Here is a 21575-nt window from a genome sequence, read left to right on the forward strand (position 1 = left end):
ACATATTCTGTTATTCCTTTGGAAATTGTTAAAATTTAGTTAGTAATTACGTATAATTTCCGAAATACTGTTAAACAATTTATTTTAATTTTACATTTTCGAAATATAAAAAGGATTAATAGTAGATGTATTTTATAGTATTTTGAATCATGTATTTGACAGTATATGTACAGAGTACTTTTGATACTTTATACGACAAAGTTAATATAACTAAGATTATCCCTTAACTACTACTGTGGGGTTCTTAAGTAACCCAGACGATATAAACATTGTCATAATTTCACTCTCAAGGAACACATGATGCTTAACTGTCTTAATAAGCTCCAAGTAGGGTGAGCCTTATAATTCTAGCTTATAGATTCCGATTTTTATTTTTTATTACTTCACAACCTCACCACAGAGTCAACATATTTCCATTTCATTCTACAGAAAGTAATTTACATTATTTTGGAATACAAATTTCTACCATAACTTCATTCAAATGTAGATCTTCAATTTTAAATAAAATATTGTATTTTATGTATATGTTGATTTGAAAAGTAGTCACGAAAGTGGAATTTTAATTGCAACAGCGTTCGAAATTTTATTCGAGAGAGAAGTATTTAAATTTTGATATAGAGAAGATCGAACGAAGTTCCACTTTTCCTACGATTTTAATTGAAATAATATTCGAAATTTTATTCGAAGTACAACTATTTAAATTTCGCTTAAACAAGACCGAAGGAAGTTCCGCTTTCCCTCGCTAGAATTTTACCGGCACGCGGCGCTTCGGATCGAAAGTTCGTTAAGGCGCAACGCGTGCGTGTAAGATGATCTACATTAAAGTGTCTTTCCCCTAAAGAGTCTGTGGAATGCACAATGCACATCGGTGGCGTGCACTGGTATGCCAGTGTCTGCTTGAGTAGGAAGAAACTGAATGGGAGAAGCAATTTGGAAAGTCTGTGGAGCAGGACAAAAGGAAAAGTGAGACATGGGCACGACATAACGGGTCGTATAAATCATCCGTCGGGTCGGCCAGTGGCCTTTAAGCAGTTACTATCCGCTGTGTTGGATGCTTTGAACAGACCGGTACTCTTTTCTCCCAGCATCCTCCTTCTCTCTCAATTGCTTACCGACTGACGATTGACCGACCGTCGACTCCTTAAGCTCGTTTCACTCGGCTTTTGAGTCTCTCGTCTCGTCTCAGTGTGAGGTTCATCTGATCACAGACGAAATTTTCCAAATCAACATATACCTAAAATATAACCAAAATTCGATGTTTGGAAGAAATTTTTTCGAACAATTTTATGCAAGGTGCTTCGCGATGGCTGATTTGTTTATGGTGAATGATTATTTGGTACAATGCGATCGATGACTGGATGTCGCTGTAGATGTGCATTTATTCACATACAAAGAATTATTTTATGTGTAAAGTTCCATCTGATTACAGATAAAGTTTTAACTGATTCATGGACTAATTCAATGTTTGAAAACAATCTCAAGTCTTCATCACGCCGTAAGTGATGTTATTCAAGCCAACAAATTAGGTTATAGAATTGTATTCTGATTACTAATATAATAAAATAAACAAAAAAACCTTAAAGAGTATAAAACGAAGTATGGAACAATATATACGTTTATAGTGTCAATAGTTGACTAATAACGAGGTGCAGCTAGAATGAATTGAAAAATTTAGTCGGACATTACGACGTTTCATTGATAGGAGTGTTTTGTTAGTGTCACGGTCAGAAGCTACAGGTGGGCCCCCCAACGTGCGCCCCCCTATTGTGACGGACCTGAGGCTCGCTGCTCGGTCAGGTCACGTGACCCTACACTTTCGAAGGGAATGCCGGCGGCAGGAGGAAGGGTGGGGGAGGGACGAAAGGCAGTCCCATGTCCGCTACTTCGCTAAGCTGACGGCCCACGACACGGGGCACACCAGACGCGCCACGAGCTTCGTAAATGCACACAAAGAAGGTCACGTCGATCTGTGTGTATATACGGTCGCATATGCCATCGCGAATGAGAGGTGTGAGTTTCGTGAGTTCGATCGCATCGTGGACAACGAGCAAAAAGAGAATGTGGCCGGGCACTGCTCGTTCTTCTTCGCGTTGTTTCTCGTGATCTAAAACACGGAAGAGCATAGTGCCGAGCAAGTGCCATTAGTTAAGACGATAAGGATGGACGCCTTCGGCATGTACCAAGTGAGTCTGACGATCTCCCGCGGGCTCAAAATGGCCTTTGGTTTACACGTTTACTTTTCTCATTCTTCGGATTTCCTTGAAACGAGTGCACACCATGGTCGATCATGGATGATCGTTGTTGATTATCGCCGGATGACAGATGTCACGATGTTTTTGTTTAGACATACGTACTTGTTATTTCTGTCTCTTTCTTCACCGTGCGTGTTTTCTCTGGTTGCTCGATGTTGCGTGCGTGATGTCATGTCTGGTAACCTAACCTAACTTAAGAGCAGAGCCTGTCCCTGTCCCCATCACGCCCATTCCTAGTACTATTCCGTAAACGAGTACCGCTTGTAGTACCCATGTTTTTGTCCTACATGCTTCTTGATCCCGTTCTTTGCAGCCTCTTCCTGCCAATTGACAGATCGATGTCGATCCATGGATGATAGATTGCAGGTTATTTTATTCGTAGGTTCTTTTTTTCTTGTAAGGGAATTCGAACGATGCTAATATCTTCTCTTGAACTTGCACCGTGCTATTGTTTACAATCGTGATTACATCGGTACATCGCGACGAAGAATGCGTTGCTTTGTATTAACATCGTCCGGGACGCTACGTTAATGTAAACACTTTAGTTTGCATATTTGAGAGTGTAGCAATAACAAAGCGAATATGTTGATCGTCTTTAATTAATGCGAAAGTATTACGGTGTACGTCATGTTTAACAGTAAATCGATGCAGCTATAAATATTTAGTATATAAGTTTATCAAGCATAAACATTTAATATTAAGTGATCTTTAGAACAATTCCTAATAAAAACTGTGCAATAAAATGTAAGAATAAAGTATAGTAATGGTAAAGTGAACAAGTGTATAATTAATTCGATAATTTTGCTTTTTTGTACAGTTTTCTCAAGGCCTGACAGGCAGGCCAGAGCTGTATCAAAAGTCCAATAGAAGCAGCCATTCGAGTGACACAAGCTCAGCATACAGTGGTTCAGACACCATGACATCTGTACAAGGTTCATTAGATGCAGATGCAGACGATGTTGATCTTTCAGGTCTTGTTGAATCTATAGTAGACAGCGATGAAGAGGAAGATCTTGCAGAAAGCATGGATGTAAGTATACTTTTTCTTAAATGGTTGCTTAAATTATAAAATTAAAGAGTAGACTAACAAGAATTATTTTTACTTGCGTTTACAGAGCTTGACTGTTCGTGATCCAGTCAGAGAATGTTTAGAAAAAGATCCTATGGAAAGGACAGAAGATGATATAGAAACGCTCTTAGAATTCACACAACAACTAAAGGCTTTCACGAATATGACCTTGGCAGTAAGAAGAGCGCTGTGCGCTGTGATGGTGTTTGCAGTGGTTGAACGTGCTGGTATGATAGTTTTGAATGATGGAGAAGAATTAGATAGTTGGAGTGTGCTCATAAATGGTGCTGTGGAAATTGAGCATAGCAATGGAGAAATCGAACAGCTGCACCTTGGTGACAGTTTTGGAATTTTGCCCACTATGGAAAGACTTTTGCATAGAGGTGTAATGAGGACAAAGTGAGTTCTATGTTAGAAATTTTCAGTCGCCAGTAGTTATCAAATGAAAATTCCATTAACATGTCTATTTCTTTTTCAGATGTGATGATTGCCAATTTGTATGTGTTACTCAGGCAGATTATTTTAGAATTCAACATCAAGGAGAAGAAAATACGAGGCGGCATGAAGAGAATGGGAGAGTAATTCTAGTAACAGAATTAAGGGGTGCTTTAGATGGCGGAGCACGCAGAGGTCATGTAGTTATCCGCGGAACTCCTGAACGTTTAATGTTACAACTTATCGAAGAAAACAGTATTACCGATCCCACTTATATAGAAGATTTCTTATTAACGCATCGAACATTTATCGATAGTCCTTTATTAGTTGCGAGTCAATTGTTAGAATGGTTTGATCAAGCACAAGTCAGAGATAGAGTTGCCCGTGTGGTACTTCTTTGGGTAAATAATCATTTTACTGATTTTGAAACTGATCCCGCCATGATGGAATTTTTGGAAGCATTTGAAGCCGGTTTGGAAAGAGAAAAAATGCTAGGACAACAAAGGTATACATCAATTTTGTTAAATTTATATTCGTTATAATAATTATTAAGCACTTAGAGTATTTAAAAATTCTTCAATGAATTTCAGATTATTAAACATTGCGTGTGCAGCAAAAGCAAGAACGCGGAATGTAACATTAGCAAGGCCTACAAGGGACGAGGTTTTGCATTTTAGTATTTTGGGCGGATATGAAAGAGGTTTCGGCATTTTTATTTCAAAAGTGGATAAAAAGTCAAAGGCTGAAGATGTTGGCTTGAAACGTGGTGATCAGATTTTAGAAGTAAATGGACAGAGTTTTGAGCACGTGAGTCACGCCAGGGCTCTTGAAATCTTAAGGGGATCTACTCATCTTAGTATAACTGTTAAATCAAACTTACTTGGTATGTTACATTTTGTAGAAACAATAATTTGTGGATTATATTTCCTTTATGCGAGCAATGAATTACTGTTGTAGCGTTTAAAGAAATGCTTCAGATGCCAGATGACTCGCCGAGGCCGCGGGGAAGAGCAAACAAACCTGAAATTTCAAGAATACAAACAGATCCACGTGCAAGGTTGTCCACGCATGTGGATCCGATAACTCCAGGAAATCCACTGAATCCTTTAGTAGGCGGTGTTCCACTGTTAATACCTGATTCTAATGTTTCTCCTTGTAAAGATGCTAAAAAAGAGCATAAAGGATTCATGACGCTTGGACCGAAAAAGAGATTTCAAAAAGCTCTTATAAAAATGAATATACTGCCAAAGAATACTATTAAGTAAGTTAAAAATATATCTGTCATTTTCCTTTTTTTCATTTTTTTCCCTTTTTCTAATTCAAGAAAATATATTTTACATAGGAGTGATTCATTTTACAGTGATGGTGTACATGTAGACGATCCTCTCGCACCCCCTCATACACCACCGGGAACAGGACTTTCACAGACTACTAACCTTTATCATTCGAAAAGTAATCCTGACCTTACGTCGTTATATTGTTATGACGACTTAAGGGCGCCTGATTATCCAGAACACGTTTTGAAGGTTTACAAAGCCGATCAAACTTGTAAATATCTTCTTATTCACAAGGAAACAACGGCGCACGAGGTAGATATTTAAATCTTCGGAAACAATATGCATGATTAAAAGTTTCTATTTGCATGCTAATATATTATTTTAGGTGGTAATGCTAGCTCTCCAAGAATTTGGTATAACCGCTGCCGAAGGCAGTTCGAATTTCTCCTTGGCTGAAGTTAGCGTTGGAGAAGGAGGAATGATTAAACAACGCAGGTTACCTGATCAGTTGCAAAATCTTGCAGAAAGAATTGGCTTAAGTTCAAGGTATTATTTAAAAACTAACGGTATCTCGGAGACGTTCGTAGCAGATGAACAAGCGCCAGAACTTATACGCGAATCTCAGGTTCACTTCTTACAATTAAATGCTGTTGAAGTTGCAATTCAATTGACTTTACAAGATTTCAGTATATTCAGGTAAATTGATAATACTTTTAGTTTCTTTGCAAGTTATTTTTTGCGAAATGGAAATATTGACTTGTGTGCTATTATTAGACAAATAGAATCTACGGAATACGTGGATGATTTATTCGAATTGAAGAGTAGATATGGAGTGCCAATGCTCAGGCAGTTTGCAGAACTAGTCAACAGAGAAATGTTTTGGGTTGTGACAGAAGTTTGTTCTGAACACAATCTTGTTCGACGTAGTAAAATAATAAAACAATTTATAAAAATAGCCCGTGAGTTTTTATCCTCATCCATTGTAATTTTTTGTTACACGAGTATCCTAATATCTTTTTGTTTGCTAAACAGGACAATGTAAAGAATGCAAAAATTTCAATTCCATGTTTGCGATTGTGTCTGGCTTGGGTCATGGGGCTGTCTCAAGATTAAGAGCTTCTTGGGAGAAACTGCCAAGTAAATATCAAAGGCTATTTAGTGACTTACAAGAATTAATGGACCCGAGCCGTAACATGAGCAAATACCGACAATTAGTAGCATCTGAACAAACGCAACCTCCTATAGTAAGTTCTCATGTTACTTCTAACTATTAGTTACATACTTTGTTCTTTTTATTATGCAGTGGTATAACATGAAATGTTTCTATTTCTTTTCAGATTCCATTTTATCCAGTAGTAAAGAAGGATTTAACGTTCATACACCTTGGTAACGATTCCAGAGTGGAAGGTTTGGTAAATTTCGAAAAACTGAGGATGATAGCGAAAGAAGTGAGAACGTTAACGAACATGTGTTCTTCACCCTACGATCTATCAATAATGTTAGAAAGAGGTGGCCAGCCACCTAGTTCTGCCATGGTTGCGTTAAATCAAATGACTACTGGAAATCAAGGTAATCTAACTTTAGTATGTAGAAACAGAACCAGCAATGTGATGATTCGTTTTTACTAACAGTGTTGCAATGTCCAGGAGGACAAACGGCAACAGTAAAAAGGCGGAAAAAGTCTACCGCTGCACCAAATCCGAAGAAAATGTTCGAAGAGGCTCAAATGGTTCGAAGAGTGAAAGCGTACCTTGCCAACATGAAAGTAATAACTGACGAGGAACGATTACATGCTTTGTCTGTGGAATGCGAACCTCATGCAGGAACTGCCGCAGTAGCCGCAGCGGTACCTCTCAGTGCAAGCAGAGGAAGAAGGCATCCTTCGCCTACTTTGTCGACTACAAGTAGTGCTAGCAGCACCAGTGAAGGTAGAAAGAGTATACAAGGTAGGATATTTTTATCTTTCGTTTGAATTAATTATTATGTAATATTAATTATTATAAAATATTAACTATTGTGTATTTTCAGGTACAAAGTTTGGAGCTGCATCGCCACAAGCAGTACGGAAAATGTTAGCACTTTCTGATCCCCACAAAACTCGTCCGTATCAACCGAAACATTGCCCACCAGCACTTCCAGTGCCTGGATTGGCATTGCATTCCAGCGGATTGGAGCCTAGTCCCGGTGCACCTAGGAGAGTAGGATCTGGTAGCCGAGTTCCTATGCATGAGAGATCCCATAGCGATACTCCTTCCAGTTTACCACCACCTGTCGATCTCAGTGCTGAAAGTAGTAGCGTAACCAGCTTGAGCAATCTTCAGCCGTTAAGAAAAACGTTGACCAGTGGTAAGTTGATTAATTTCGACACATAAAATGGTTCGAAGCGAGATGCTGTCGATCATCGTTTAACATACATTGTATACACACATACAAAACAACTTCAACAGTGTAAAGTTTTTTCTGTGTCTCTATACATATTGCTAGCTTTAGACGATGAATCATACGGTGCTTCTTTTTCTTTTTATTTTGAACATTGTTTCATTGCGACACACAAATACAGCAGACACATCTCGCGAGGTACCATTCAATGCACCTTTTCATTGCTCGTGACCGTACACACTGGTCAGGTCTCGCAAATTCTAAGAAACTATCTCATTTTATATGCACGCTGCACAGCCGTTTACGCAATTCATAAATGTTCCATGTTTATATTTAGCTTATCCATTTTACACGCATCTTGTACGCCGATTACCGTAGCTCGCGCTTCTTTTCGATCAATATTATCGTCCCGTGTTATACACACCACGGTCCTGATCCCAGGACGAAGCACATCTAGCTTCAATTTAGATCACTCACCATGGGACATACGGACGCGTGAATCACATCCTTCAACGATTTAATCTCAATGCTATAGTCTATGTCTTTTTAAATTACTTTTTATGAACAAACTTAAATAGACAGTAGTTTCAAATATTTTACTCTTAATACTTTCTTCAGTTTAAAAACTGACTGACAATTGTATTGTAGGAAATATAAATATTGTTCCTGGAAATAATCTCCTTCTGATAAATATCATTTTCCAGGATCTAATATTTTTCCAATTTTCATTTTTTTTCTTTCGGTAAAGATAATAATATGAATCTTAATTTTGTTAGAAGTAGCTAGTAGTCGCTTACAGAAGGACGATCTCTGGTAGGCGTGCATCGAAAAACAAATGCTGTGCCAGCGCAATTTTTAATCGCGGTCAAGTCGACATTTTTGTAGGCGTCAAACTGACGTTTGTTGGCTCTGATTTTTTCAAGTGAGAAAGCAAGAGAGAAAGAGAAAGAAAGAGCGAACGAGTGATATACGAATTACACGCGTTCAATGAAACGCGATTAATATTTGTTAGATAATTAGCAGTTAGCGGGCGCATCGGGGCGAGAAATGGGCTATAGAATGTGTAGTGATAGAAGTGTCTTGGGGACGTGTGCGTAGGTTCGGTGACGAGCAGTGACAGTGGTCACAGTACACAGCTGGACAGCCACAGCGGAAGCAGCGTAGAAGCTGGTGGTAGTCCACCGCCACCTCAAAGACGGCACTCCGCCATGCAAGGTACGTAAACTTGAACCAAAAGAGATCAAATAACTCCACAAGCTCGTGCTCATTACCTCTCTTGTTCCCTTTTTTTGCCCGTTCCGTAGACCGTAGTTTAGAAGGTAGAACCAAAGAAAGAATCTGGAGTGGTCCAACGAGATGAAGTTGCCTTTCCCATTTTTCTTTTTCTTTTTTTAGTTATTTTAGTTTTTATTTTTTATTTAAAACGTCGTCGTGTTATGGACGGCCCGTGTATATCGTGTATGTCGTTGATTGATACAGTAACTGCGTGAAAGTTCGTTTCGTGATACGGTTGGGTGTTGAGTCTATGAGTCTCTGTTTTTCATATTTTTCTGTTGTAATCGCAAAAGTGATCCTACAGAAAAGATATTTGTTCTTTTTTTCTAGTAGTGTGTGACGTATCGTTAGATATTTTTGGTAGTTAGTAAACAGAGAATGATTCGTTTTTTGAAAACGTGTGATACCTGTTGTACGTCTCTTGATGACTATACGAGTATCCTTCGTGTAATTATCACATCTATTTCTCATTTTTTATTTTTTTCCTCTCTTTTTTTTGTTCTCGTTTGATACTAAAAGTAATCGAAATGTTTTCTCATTACAGTTTGCCGTTTCACACAGTCGTAGTCCGTTTACTCCTCCGAATCATTCGTTTCACTGTCCGGGTCACGATTAGATTCTAACGTTGAAAAGAAAACGTATGTCCCATGGCCACTCATCTTCATTCTCTCTCGTCTATGGTAGTTAAGAAAAAAATCTCCGTGCAATTTAAGCTACAGCATATATACGTTACATTATGTGTATATTACGTACATACACTCTTTTTACCGTACCTATCCGGTACTTTATTTATTTATCGTTTAGCCGAGCGTTGCGCCGATAACGTAGGTAAACGTGCTTTATAGCCGCTTTTATCCCGGGAGTTCCAATTGCTTTCAGTACATTTATCGCTTGAAGCTTTTTCACAGAGACTCGCTTCTTTACGCAGGGGCATTATTCACGCATACACGCATACGTTGATATTTATATAACGACACATCGACCCAATTTTTGCGATCTTTCCACTCGCGGCACTCTAGGAATCTTCCTTCATGTTCAATGAGAGGGACGTCAACAAGCTTATATTTTATTCATTCTTTCGAATAAATATTGTTTACTTTTTCTTAATTAAAAAAGATCTTTGCGATTTTTATCGCTCGTCTCATTTATTTACATCAAGAGAAAAAGATACACAAAGCAAAAATGAAAAAGAGAGGGGGAAAAAGTACCACCAGATGTTAAACCGGTGTGTCATTGTACATTTTGTAAAGAAACATTTCGTATGTGACCTGTGTGTGGTGCAGGGTCTGTTTTGAGAGGTGGTGCACCTCCGTTCCCTCACGCGGTAGCAGTGTTACCTCCGCTTCCTGCCAACCACAATCAGAATCACAACCACAATCATCATCACCACCACCACCACCATCATCACCACCAACATTATTACGATCATCACCATCACCAACCCCAAAATCCTCAAGGTGAGTCCGCGATTGTCGTCTTGCCTGTCTTGAGTTTCTCTCCTTGCAACTGGGCTGAATCTTCTCTCTCTGTTTTCATAGTACTCTTTGTTCGACTCTATCTATGATTGCGTTGCTTCCGGATCATCCGTAGTGTTATGCATGACGTAGTAAGATAGTATTAATTAATATATCTCTGGTGAATGGATATCTGTAGAATGATGAATAAAATATGAAACTCGACTAATCGTTCGAACATAGAAAAAAAGATGAGTAGACATTGGTAAATGGGAGTTCTGTACCAACCGGAAGCAACGCGTTAGGCTCGAGGCATTCAGTGATAACGTATACAGCGATGCATCGGCTTAATCTGTATTAATCGCTTGCTCGAAGGGTTGGCGTGTGCACGCTAATAATCACGTGAGTATCGTTGCCTGCTGTACACATGTGTATGCAGGTTGTGCGTGCGTATAGAAAATGATATGCGTTGCATCGACAGTGTGTGACTGTTTTTATTGTGTTGTCGCGTTTCCTCAGGATTAACGGAGAACCGAGGCTTCTTTTCAGGGTATATATTAACTGGTTTTCTGTGCTTTCCTTTTCTTGGGTTCTGATCTAGCGGTGAATAACGAGCGTGTTGTACAGTTTCCTCGTATATGTATATAGCTCGTCTCTTTCGAGCTCCGTTCTGAACGAGCACGACGAGTCTGTTTTATGTTTTTTTTTTTTTTTAATCAAAGAATATGAATTCGTCTTGTTTTTATATTTGTTGCAATGTATGCAATACATACATAAAAAGGGGGACGAATTTAAGACGAGGACGCAATAAGGAGAGAAAGAATCTACATTTTTTGAATATCTTAATGAATCGTTGTATTTAAAAAATTGTATATTCTACATTTCATTATTCTTCTAATATTTTAATGACATAGTATTTTTAAAAAATTATATTTTATTAAAAATAAATAAGAATTATATTTGTATGTACAGTAAGAAATTTTTCACAGGCTTTAATTACTGTCAATTATTGAATCCTATACAATTGCAGAAATTTTTTCATCCTATATTATAACGAGTACTTCACCTTGTATATTTCATGTATTTTAACGCATTACACGCATTCTGTGAATTTTTGTATTCTCATGTTTCCAATAAATGCATAAAAATCCGCAGTTTAACTATTTGCGATGTCCATAAAAAGTACCTACCACTTATCATATTTTTCGAGTCTTCGTACGAGTCGTGTTCGTTCAGAATTGCAAATGGCGATGGATTACATGGCGGTAAAAAGGATAAGGGGAGAGAGCGGTTGTTGAACAGCAGAAGGAGATGCAGGGATGTGAGAGATCGAGAGAAAGAGAGTCGAGGGTTTTCAGGTACTACGGGATTAGGAGTAGGCGTGGGTCTTGGAGTACCGGCGGCGCTTCCCCCTCCAGGAGTTGGAACGACGATTATGACGACCATGACGACCATGACTACCATGACGTCGATGACGACGATGCGTCCAGGAATTGGTAGTACACAGTGCCGTCAACCGCCTGCTTACAAAGTTGCAGCGCAGATGGCAAGGTTGCACAGGCTTGGCCGTGCTCACAGCCACGAGGGTGTTACCTACAGGAACGACCATGAAGATGGTACAAAAGCAAACACAATCGCTATACCTAAAATACAATCTACTCTACCTACCACAGTTTTTTCTCTAGACGTATTATCATATATGTCTATACTTTTTACGAATTGATATACTTTTCCGTCCTCGAGGCTTGTTCTCCTTAACACTATCGATATCATAGCGATGGGATTGATATGGAATAAATTATAGCGATCACAATTAGTCGTTAGTCTATTAGATTATGAAAATAGTTTTATAAATGATGTTAGATAGTGTTGGCTTTAGATAGAGTGATTTTCGAACATTGATATGAAATTATTGGAATGTGATATGAAATGATAAACTGCTGTTACAGCAGAGGTATGCGTAACTTCCTTGTTAAGATTAAAATAGGATTCAGAGGAACGAATAAGGTTGTGCTTACGTAATGAATAATAGGGTAGAGTGAGCGGAATAGTAATTAATTTTTTTTTTAGAAGAATGAGAATTTTTGTAAATACTTGTACATAAAGAACTTTCGTGTATAGAGATCAGGATTCCTTTATAAAATGGCTCTTAGAGTGTAAAGATATAAAAAGGGATAAATGTATTTTTTTAAATATATTACTTCCTTCAAAGGATATTAAGATATAAAGAGATGTGAAATAATAGCTTTAAAGTTTTCTTTAGATTTAAGATGTAAAAGAAGCGAAAGAATCGAACAAGATTATCAAGGAATATTGATCAGTCCCACTATTGACTATCGATAATGCACGGAAAAAAATGTTAATTACAGTCTTTAATTTTGTTCGCATTTCGCTTATTTGCCGCGTAATATTTTTAACATTTTTTGCTGCATTTTCGTTTTATCTTTTCAGACATGGTACATTTATATCAGTCTTTTATCGCGTAATTATTTGTCTTTCATTGAATTCGAGTTTCTTAATTCATTATTATTAATAATATAGCATTTATTAATAATAAAATTTCTTCAGAAATTATTAACTTTTAAATTTCTAAATCCAAATAAGGTACATAATATCCTAAATGTCAGTAAAAATTATAGACTGTTATCATGTCTGAAAACTATTAAATGCACTCAAACTCAAATAAACTGTAATCGTTCAAATTGTTCGCGACTGCCACACTTTGTTCAGTAACATTTTTCACCGTAATGATCAACGAATCTACGTGACGTAGAATATCACGATGAATTCAATAACGATTACTTCTTCCAACTCTGAAACACTCGAATAGTAGCACAGAAAGCTCTAGTTCCTGCAAAATACCGTATAACATTATCGAACAGTCATGGAATCTTCTTTTTTTCCAATGGATGAGTTATACAATGAACACTAAGTACTTACACACCGTTCTCTATCTACCTTTAAGCTATTTCTATCGATTAAGTATTTACAATGTATGTATAAACACACGCACACACATACACAGAAGTCTATGGACGATTTTCAATCGTTATTGTTTGTTATTCGATGTACATGTTAATTATTTATCTAATTTATCTTCTCATCGACGATCGCATCTGAACTTGTAAATAACGAACACATATCCGCATATGTTTCACTTGTACATTTTTAATGCAAAGTGCCTGTGTAACCACGTGTTTTCTGTGTGCATAACTTATAACTTTGTGTTTTATATTTTCCTTTCAGTATTTTGATTTTTTTTCTTTCTTTTTTACTGAAATTTATTTTGACCTTAGAATTATTCAACGCGTACGCACTGTGTTTATGCGTAATAGAAATCTGCATTTCGATCAGCAAAAAATTCGTTGCATATTATAGCAAATTGTAATTGTATCGATGTATTTTTTATGCACTTGCTGTTTTTCTTTTTTTCTTTTTTTGGAAGCCTGTTGCAAGCAGATGGTACGATTTTCGATTGCGATACTTTATATTTCATCTTTGCATATTGTATAGTTTCGTATTCCACCCTCCGTGTCGAGGCATGACAGCATGCTTGCGTCCAATTTTCTTCTTTCTTTTTTGTTCTTATTTGCACGTCACGTCACGTCACTCCACGATCCCTTTTGTTTCGACCAATTTGATTTCTTTCGATACATAGAATTTGTTACATTTTACAGAGTCGCAATTTTATAGCTGGTTTCTTTAAAGGAATTCGATGATAATTCAATAGATGTATTCTTTGTTTCTCTTTTTCCACCAAGAGACTTGCTACTTTGGCGAATATGACTTTACTCTTTAGTTCATTCATGGAATGTATATTAGAATCTCTTATTTTATCTTCTTATTTGATTTATTTTCTATTTAAGTTCCTTCTCTTGTTGAATCGCGTTGTGCTAATTTTTTTTCGAAACTGTAGTTTCTGTACTGAAATCTGTCGCTATGCATTAGTAGGTTTTATTTTATGCATTCTTTAGCTGTCGACTAGTTGTTGGTAAGAGAATTATAGAATAATACAGCTAGAAAAGTAGATGAAAGAATTTGTAGTAATGTAACAAAGTGTATTTGAATTTCTAAGTTAGTAAATTAATATAGATTATTCTGTGTATAGGCAATTAGTTAGATCACTTTACATTGCTTCAATTCATAGTATTCGTAGTACATTTTTTTAGAAATTTAATAAATGAAAATTCAGAAATTACAGTTTCAGAAAAAAAGTATAGTACGAGTTTCAAGTAACTAGCATAAAAATTTGTTTTCTTTTTTACAATTATCATTATTACATTATACTTTGACATAGTATTAAATTACATCCTAACAGGGAAACCGTAACAAATTATAAACTCTAACGTCGATTAAAAATTCTGAAAATATATAGATATCAGTGTCAAAATTGAAAAATTCAGCCAACGTAGACAAGTCACCCGAGCATACTCCATCGAAATATTATTTTATGACTCTAAAAGAGCAAAAGAAATGATCATTAAAGGAAACGTTACAATTTTTCAGACGACGAAGACGCACAAGTATCAGCGGTTTAAAATGGTCCACGACGCCTGTAAAGAGTTCCCGGTCATCATTATGCTTCAGTTCCTCAACAGATTGTCATTTCCCGCGACTAGAAGAGGAACAGTTTCGTCGTCAACTTACGTGCCACGTGTTAAACGATTCCCTATTAAGAAAGGAATCCGAAACAATTTCTCGAACTTTGCACCCGCTTTCAAAGTCTCTCTGAATATATAAGACAAGAAATTTTTAAAGAATTTGCTCCAATAAGAACGGGGTGCATAGACGAAAAATGAAACTGATCGACACACACGCACAGTGCTTTCGATTCAGATATTTCGAGAGCCCTCATACCAGTTTAAGGAAATACTTTGGAGAAGAACGCGCATCGAGGAAGGGGAAGAAGCGCTAGTCTTCCAGAATTATTAAGAAAAAGAAAATGAAAATAACGAGATACAAAAAGAAGAGAAGTTGAGAATCTCACGAGCTGCGCCCGTCGGGGTACTACGAAAGCACCAATCACGAAAGAAAGGACATATATATATATATATACACACACGAGGATATATGAAACATGTATTACAAGATCAAAGACAAGAAAAGACAAAACGAAGAACGATATAGAATACGTTTGTATCAGACTGATGATATGTTGTCCGATACAAAGGTGCCACGTCGAGTTTCACGTAGCGGCTACTCAGAGAGAGAAAGAGAGACTAGGCGCGAGAAATTACGGTCATAAGTAATAATTCTCTATAAATGTGTAATAAATCGAGTCCAAAGATGTTATATATACCGCGTAATCGTCGCAGGGAGTACGAATGACGGCGTGTCCTGTATTATATTACTTTTTAGGCTAACCCCCGAACGCCCAGAGTAGCTTAAGTATACGTTTTTTGGTGTACATAGCGTGTAGCGTTTAATGTAGCATATAATTCAGCAAGAATGACGTATGCGTGAATGTGTTTATTGCATGTACGCGTGTTTGGCCGAGAGATAGGAAATTCAATGTGCAAAAAAGCGAATCAAACCAGATACATATGCAAATTTAACGTTTGTCGTTCTTCTTTTTCTTTTATTTTTTTTCTTTTTCTTTTTTTAACGTATCCTTCTTCGATGTCTATCGAATGTGGTTTCGATTGTATCGTATGCAGTCTCTGTCGATGCTCAGATTTTTAGAATTTCGATAATTTCAAGCTACGTATTATTTGTGTTTTTACATTTTTTTTAAAGGCAGATAATTGTGACAAGCTTTCGAGTAATCATTCATTTTTATTTTTTCGCTTGTTGTATACAGTATGAATGTTATTCGTGTGTCACGAAACCAGAAATTTATTGTATCGATGGCGTTTAAGGGGAGACCTGATTTTACGGCTTCGATGTGTATGTGTACGGAGTTTTATCGTTGACGCGATCATAAGTACAAAGTATTTTTCGAGGGACTAACGAGAAAAAGCGAGTCTGTTGCGAGAGGGTGTGTTGTACGAAGATGTATATGTGTATCGTTCCTGGGCTTTTGAAATTCATTTTTAAAGCGTTTATCCGTAATGTACGAGTATGCTTATAGCGCTCGTAGCGTTGTTCCAGCGTTTAATATTATCTAGCGCGAGTGCAGGTTCAGTAGGAACGCGAGGAAGAAAGAAAAATCAATCGAGAATAAAAATTAAAAGTAAAAAGATCGTGTTTGAGGAGTTTGGGTGATAGAAAGGGAGAGAAAGCGAGAGAGCGAATGCGAGTCTGAACGAAAGAAAGAAAGGAAACAAATATAACAACAAGGTATTAAGCGTTTCAGGAAGGAAATTGAGAGAGGATATAATAATCGATATGCATCGCGTATGCTCAACTTATTTTTACCGAAGTAATTAATTATTAATCGAAAACGAATTTTAGATCTGCTGTAACTTATATTTCTCGACCTTCTCGAATTCGATCTATCGTTATCGAAGAATAATATTACGGAGCACCGAAGCGCATTCGTCGATAACTAATATTTTCCGAAATTTTATCAGTATCACGGTACTTTTAGTTTTATATATAAAAAAACAAATATATATTATAAATATATAAATATATCTATATGTATAATCCGCGCCGTGCAAGAAGAGCGTATTAAAACGAAAGAGAACGAAGCAGCAAGATCGCCTCTTTCAAAGCCTCTGTCTCAGGGGAAGAGAGAAGAAATAGATTCCCAAAAGCGAAAGAGAAGACCGCTAAAAGATAAATATCATCGCGCATCTCGCCGACAGGCCGAGACTAATAATTGTTATATCGATAATTCGCCAAGACAACTAAATATTCGAGCTAAAATACCAGTGATTTGTGCAAACAAAAAATTCTGCGATCTAAAAAATTCGTTCTCGCGCAAGGCTCGAGAACTATCTATGTCGATGATATTGAACATACGAAAACGCGGTTGTATTAGGGCAGAGAGGGCCTAATTTCGAAGGCATCTCCTTTCGCGATGAACGATCTGCCAAAATGCTCGTGCAAAGCGAGCAGCAGTCTCGAGGATTAACACGGTGCTTCCCTTTTTTCTTTTCTCTCTATTGAGCCCTGAAACGCTCGAAATTCTTGGAAAAATTCTTGAAAAAAGCTAATTCTTGAGGCTTTCGAGCGTGTCGTATATCGACATTCCACGTTGTTGCGTCCCATCGTGAATCATACCCGACACAAATACTTCCCATACGCGACAGACTATTCTCAATGTGTTAATATTGACCAGACCTGTTTTGGAAAACACAAAAGACATTAGCAGATTGTTAAACACCGTGCTGATCCTCGCCACGTTCGATCCGCGCGAACAAATCAAGTCGAACCATAGGACGATCGATAAATCCATGTTAATTCCGCGCTGGGTTTCGCGCGGATCCTGCGGTAACGGCGACATTTACTGCATATTCATATTAATATCTCTTTGTACATATCCTTTAATGACTTTTAAATATTATTAATTAACCGAACGTTCTCAAAGGAAGTGTTTGATAGTGGCGAGCGTTGTGTCCAGCAGCATTTAAAATATCGATCAGAAGGTTCTTAGTAACTCGAGCGTAGAAGGAACAAACGAACGAAACAGGCAGGAAAACGATGCTATTTCCGTTCCCTTTTCTTTTTCATCCGAGCTTTTTATCGTAAGATCGATCATCTTTTGTGTTTTGTTTTACAAACTTTTCCCCGAAACGATCTTCCTGCTCGTGAATTTTCCTTTCCCCTGTTCGTTTTTCTTTTTGCATCTTTGGCGGTTCAAGGATACGCGGTTCATTCCAAGAAGCATTTACGCCTCGCCGATTATTTCAATTTTCGCGATTTCGTTCCTCTTTATGAATTTTTCAATTTGTGCTTCATTTCCCCGCGAAATTCAAATTTAACAAATCGATGAATGAAATCGGCAAATTACTAATGATGTTGTCATATGACGTAACGTAATTTGATTAAAAAAGTATTCTTATTAAATTTGAAAAGGAATTGAACTTCGTGGTTTGAGATGGAAGCGAGATAAGCGAAAAAGTTGTAAGAAACGAGCGAAATCGTTCAAATGAGAGTAATACGATGAGCCACAGGCGATTATTAAGTTTTCACTAGTCTTGAATTGCCGAAGCTCGAGTTCTCCTTCTTCCTTTAATTTTAAACGAAACGATCCACCTTGTCGTAGAGTTTGTGTAATGCGCGCATGCAAGTATGTTTATGGAGAAAGAAAGAAAGAGAGAGAGAGAGAGAGAGAGAGAGAGCGAGAAAGAGTGTCAGAACATGTAGAAAAAGCCTTTAAACTGTCTTCTTCCACGAACTTCGTCCTCCTTTTACCCCTCGATGACTTCTTTTACTTTTTATTTAATGCCCCTTGCCCTCCCCCGTTCTCTTCTGTTGTTTTTAATTATTTATATTAACTCGAGAATGGAGCGACTGCGCGTCGCGGTCGGCAGTAAGAGCAACAAGGAAACAGAGAAAAAAGATGCGATCTTTTGTATTTAATTTGTTTAATAAAAAAATCATGGATCATAGTACAACAGCCCCGAGTGCGTTTTTGGTTTCGTGGATGGAAATCAAAGCTCTTTCCTCGTTTATTTCTTTTCGTCTTCATTTTTTAATCCGAACACGCGTCGAAATGCCTTTAATCCTTCATTTAATCCTCTGATACGTTGTTCAGTTCCTCGCGGCGAATATAACCGAGGATAAAACGAAAACTAACACTTAGAAGCTGTTGATCAAGAAAATTACACTAATACTATCGTGAATGAAATTTCACCCTTGGCTCGGCACATTTTTGGTTATTTTCAAAAATGACAAAGTCAAGCAAATGCAATCGACGGGGTCGCAGCAATAATTTAAATTGTATTTGTTGGAAGAGAGAATCAACTATAGGTTTCATATTCGAGTTTCTCTCATATTCAGAAATATAAAAGTTTATAACTAGAAATACTAGTCGACTGTGAATTTATAGTGCGTCTCAAAAAATTAGTTTCTATTGGTTTACTCAAATTACTGGAAAATGGAGCTGCCTCCTTATTGCAACAGTTTGAACGTTATCCTTACTGTATGTAATAAAAAAGTAGAAAATGTATCGTTTGCAATTATTAATATAAGACAAAACTCTGAGTAATGTTGAATATAACGTACGATTAATATATTATGAAGAAACAAAATTTGTACACAAAGTGAAATTTCGCTCATGGTAGCCTTTAAGGGTTAAAAATGGGACAAGACAAGTACAAAAGGAACGATAGAGAAATAATAAGCAAACAACCAAATGAAAAGAGAAAAAGAGCGAAAAGGAAAAGAGAAAATTAGAAGAGCAAAAAAAAAGGAAGTTGGAGTAGAAAAGTGAAAAAAGTCTTTCGTCATCGAATGGCTCATCTAATATGGCTTTTTGTAAATAATAAGAGGCGCGTGAAACGCGCCAATCTTTCCGCGATTTTTCACTTGTTTTCCTCTTTCGACCGATCTCTGTGTACGGTATATATTTATTGACGAAAACGACCGTGCAAAATCGAGAGAAAGCATCGAATTTTTCCATGAACGCCACTGAGTTTCGGTTTAGAAGCTTATTTCGACGTGAACGAGAGGATGTTGAACCAAATTTCCACGATGTACGGTCAAGACACACGCGCAACTAGTGAGGCGACGACCATTGTAATCGTTTCGATTCTTTGCTCTACAAGGTGAAAGCGTTTTAACTCTTTATTTGGTGACTGATTGAAACGATCGAGGATAATTTGATTAACTATCGGACAAATTGCTTAACAAAGTTTATTGTTTATTTTATATTTGGTACTATTTTAAAAATAAAATATGATTTCTCATTGTCCAGTTAAAAAGAGTTTTTGTTTATTTTATTGATATTTAGTAGTTTCTTGATATCAGGCTGAGACGACAATTTAATTAAGCCTTTGTCAAACTTCTTATTTATATATTTAAGTATCGTTTTGTATGCTTATTGCTGGAACAATATTTATGGACACTCATTTTTTTAAGGAAATCACTGAAGAAATTGAATCAAAATGGAAATTCCTTTCATTTATCAGATATCATAATAGTTATTTTACTTTCAATATTTTATATATTTTTTTAGAAATACATCAATATTCGTTATCTAGATATTGTTATTTTGCTATCATTGAGTTGTCGTTGTATAATTCATTTATGGTAATTCTTAATTTCTTCGTTAAAATAGAGAGGCAAAGAAAAAATGAGACTTTTGGGTTGATTTTGGAGAGACTATTAGAATTCATATATTCATTATCGTACGTAGTTTCTAATTGAAAGTAAAAGAAAAGGTGAGGAAAAACGGGGTACAAAATTGCGATTTATTATAGCTCTGAGTATCGTACTTCTTACGAAATATATCTAAAATTCATAAACGAAGAAAGGAAGGTTGTGTATTTTTATTAGAAAGAGAAACAAATCGAAAAAAAAATGGAACGGTGGCCAAATAAAGAGTTAGAAGATCGTATTTTTATAAGGTTTGTTACGAAATAGAATGATAAGCTGGAAATATCGAAGGTCAATGAGAGGGTATCGTATATAAAAGGAGAATCCGTGGGAACGAAACTGGTGGTGATACTACTACTACTATTTTGTACGATATGATGTTTTTGTATATCTGTCTACCGTATGTATAAGAACGAAGTCTACCGATTATTAATGTAGATGGTTCAAATTGTATCGAACACGTATTAAACGATTTGTAGCGTGATGGACACAAAACTCCGGCTGTATTTACGATGAGTCACACATAGATGTTGTTCCCATTAATGTACACCTGTAAAATCCCTATCGAACAATATACGAGCTACTAAAGGATTGATAAAGGCTACTTTGTAATTCATTTACGTGCGACGTCTCTTTGATTAAATATTAAAATAATAAACATTAATTGGAATTATTAAATCTTATTTTTATAAAATAGCAATTTTCATTCGAAGTCTTCGAATCTTCTTTATACGTATCGTTGCTCCGATTTTCTGGATCTTTACTTTGCGTCTATTAGACTTTAATTTCAATTATCAGATTTGTACCTTTTAGATATCAGATTTTGTTCGTGGAAAACGAGACTTTGATATCCTTAGTTCCGAGAAATTGAAATTATCGCAGCATGCTAACAAATGGAGCTATTAGATCTTATTTATAGATATTATTTATATTAGTTTCAATTATCAGATTTTGTTCGTGGAAAAGGACACTTTGTATCTTTAGTACCGAACAATTGAAATTATCCCAGTCTTCTAAAAAATGGAGCTAAATCTAATTTATAGCGGTACAGAACCTTTCTCTACATCCGATATATTCGTCGAAATTTATAGCTGAATCTTTGCCTATTTTTACCCGAATAATTTGCAAATTTAATATCGAAGGTATTATGTTATGTTATTCAAATCGTTGTAGCTGGTTTGATTACTCGACTTGCTTGGCTGCGGTACAAGAATTACTAAACTAACTC

The 21575-nt window shown here is 36.6% G+C and overlaps 1 protein-coding gene across 8 annotated transcripts in view; it reads left to right on the plus strand.

The window, feature by feature from the left end:
- The window catches only part of LOC117208452 (rap guanine nucleotide exchange factor 2-like), a 125254-nt gene extending 106607 nt beyond the window's left edge, over positions 1–18647 (plus strand). For 2 of the 8 annotated variants that reach the window (XM_033449640.1, XM_033449646.1), the window contains 15 exons: positions 3070–3282; positions 3368–3720; positions 3800–4261; positions 4347–4639; positions 4714–5017; positions 5099–5345; positions 5419–5729; positions 5808–5992; positions 6066–6277; positions 6371–6602; positions 6665–6979; positions 7062–7379; positions 8511–8627; positions 11500–11757; positions 14648–18647. In XM_033449640.1, coding sequence (XP_033305531.1) covers positions 3070–3282; positions 3368–3720; positions 3800–4261; positions 4347–4639; positions 4714–5017; positions 5099–5345; positions 5419–5729; positions 5808–5992; positions 6066–6277; positions 6371–6602; positions 6665–6979; positions 7062–7379; positions 8511–8627; positions 11500–11757; positions 14648–14679 — 3852 coding nt within the window. In that variant the 3' untranslated portion in view covers positions 14680–18647. Of the gene's footprint in view, positions 1–1873; positions 2184–3069; positions 3283–3367; positions 3721–3799; positions 4262–4346; positions 4640–4713; positions 5018–5098; positions 5346–5418; positions 5730–5807; positions 5993–6065; positions 6278–6370; positions 6603–6664; positions 6980–7061; positions 7380–8510; positions 8628–11499; positions 11758–14647 lie in introns of those variants that run through there. The other 6 variants (XM_033449648.1, XM_033449641.1, XM_033449642.1 and 3 more) reach the window with 6 other exon arrangements.
- The last annotated feature ends 2928 nt before the right edge of the window (positions 18648–21575 follow it).

Source organism: Bombus bifarius, unplaced genomic scaffold, assembly GCF_011952205.1.
Source record: "Bombus bifarius isolate JDL3187 unplaced genomic scaffold, Bbif_JDL3187 scf7180000008105, whole genome shotgun sequence".
Taxonomy (NCBI): domain Eukaryota; kingdom Metazoa; phylum Arthropoda; class Insecta; order Hymenoptera; family Apidae; genus Bombus; species Bombus bifarius.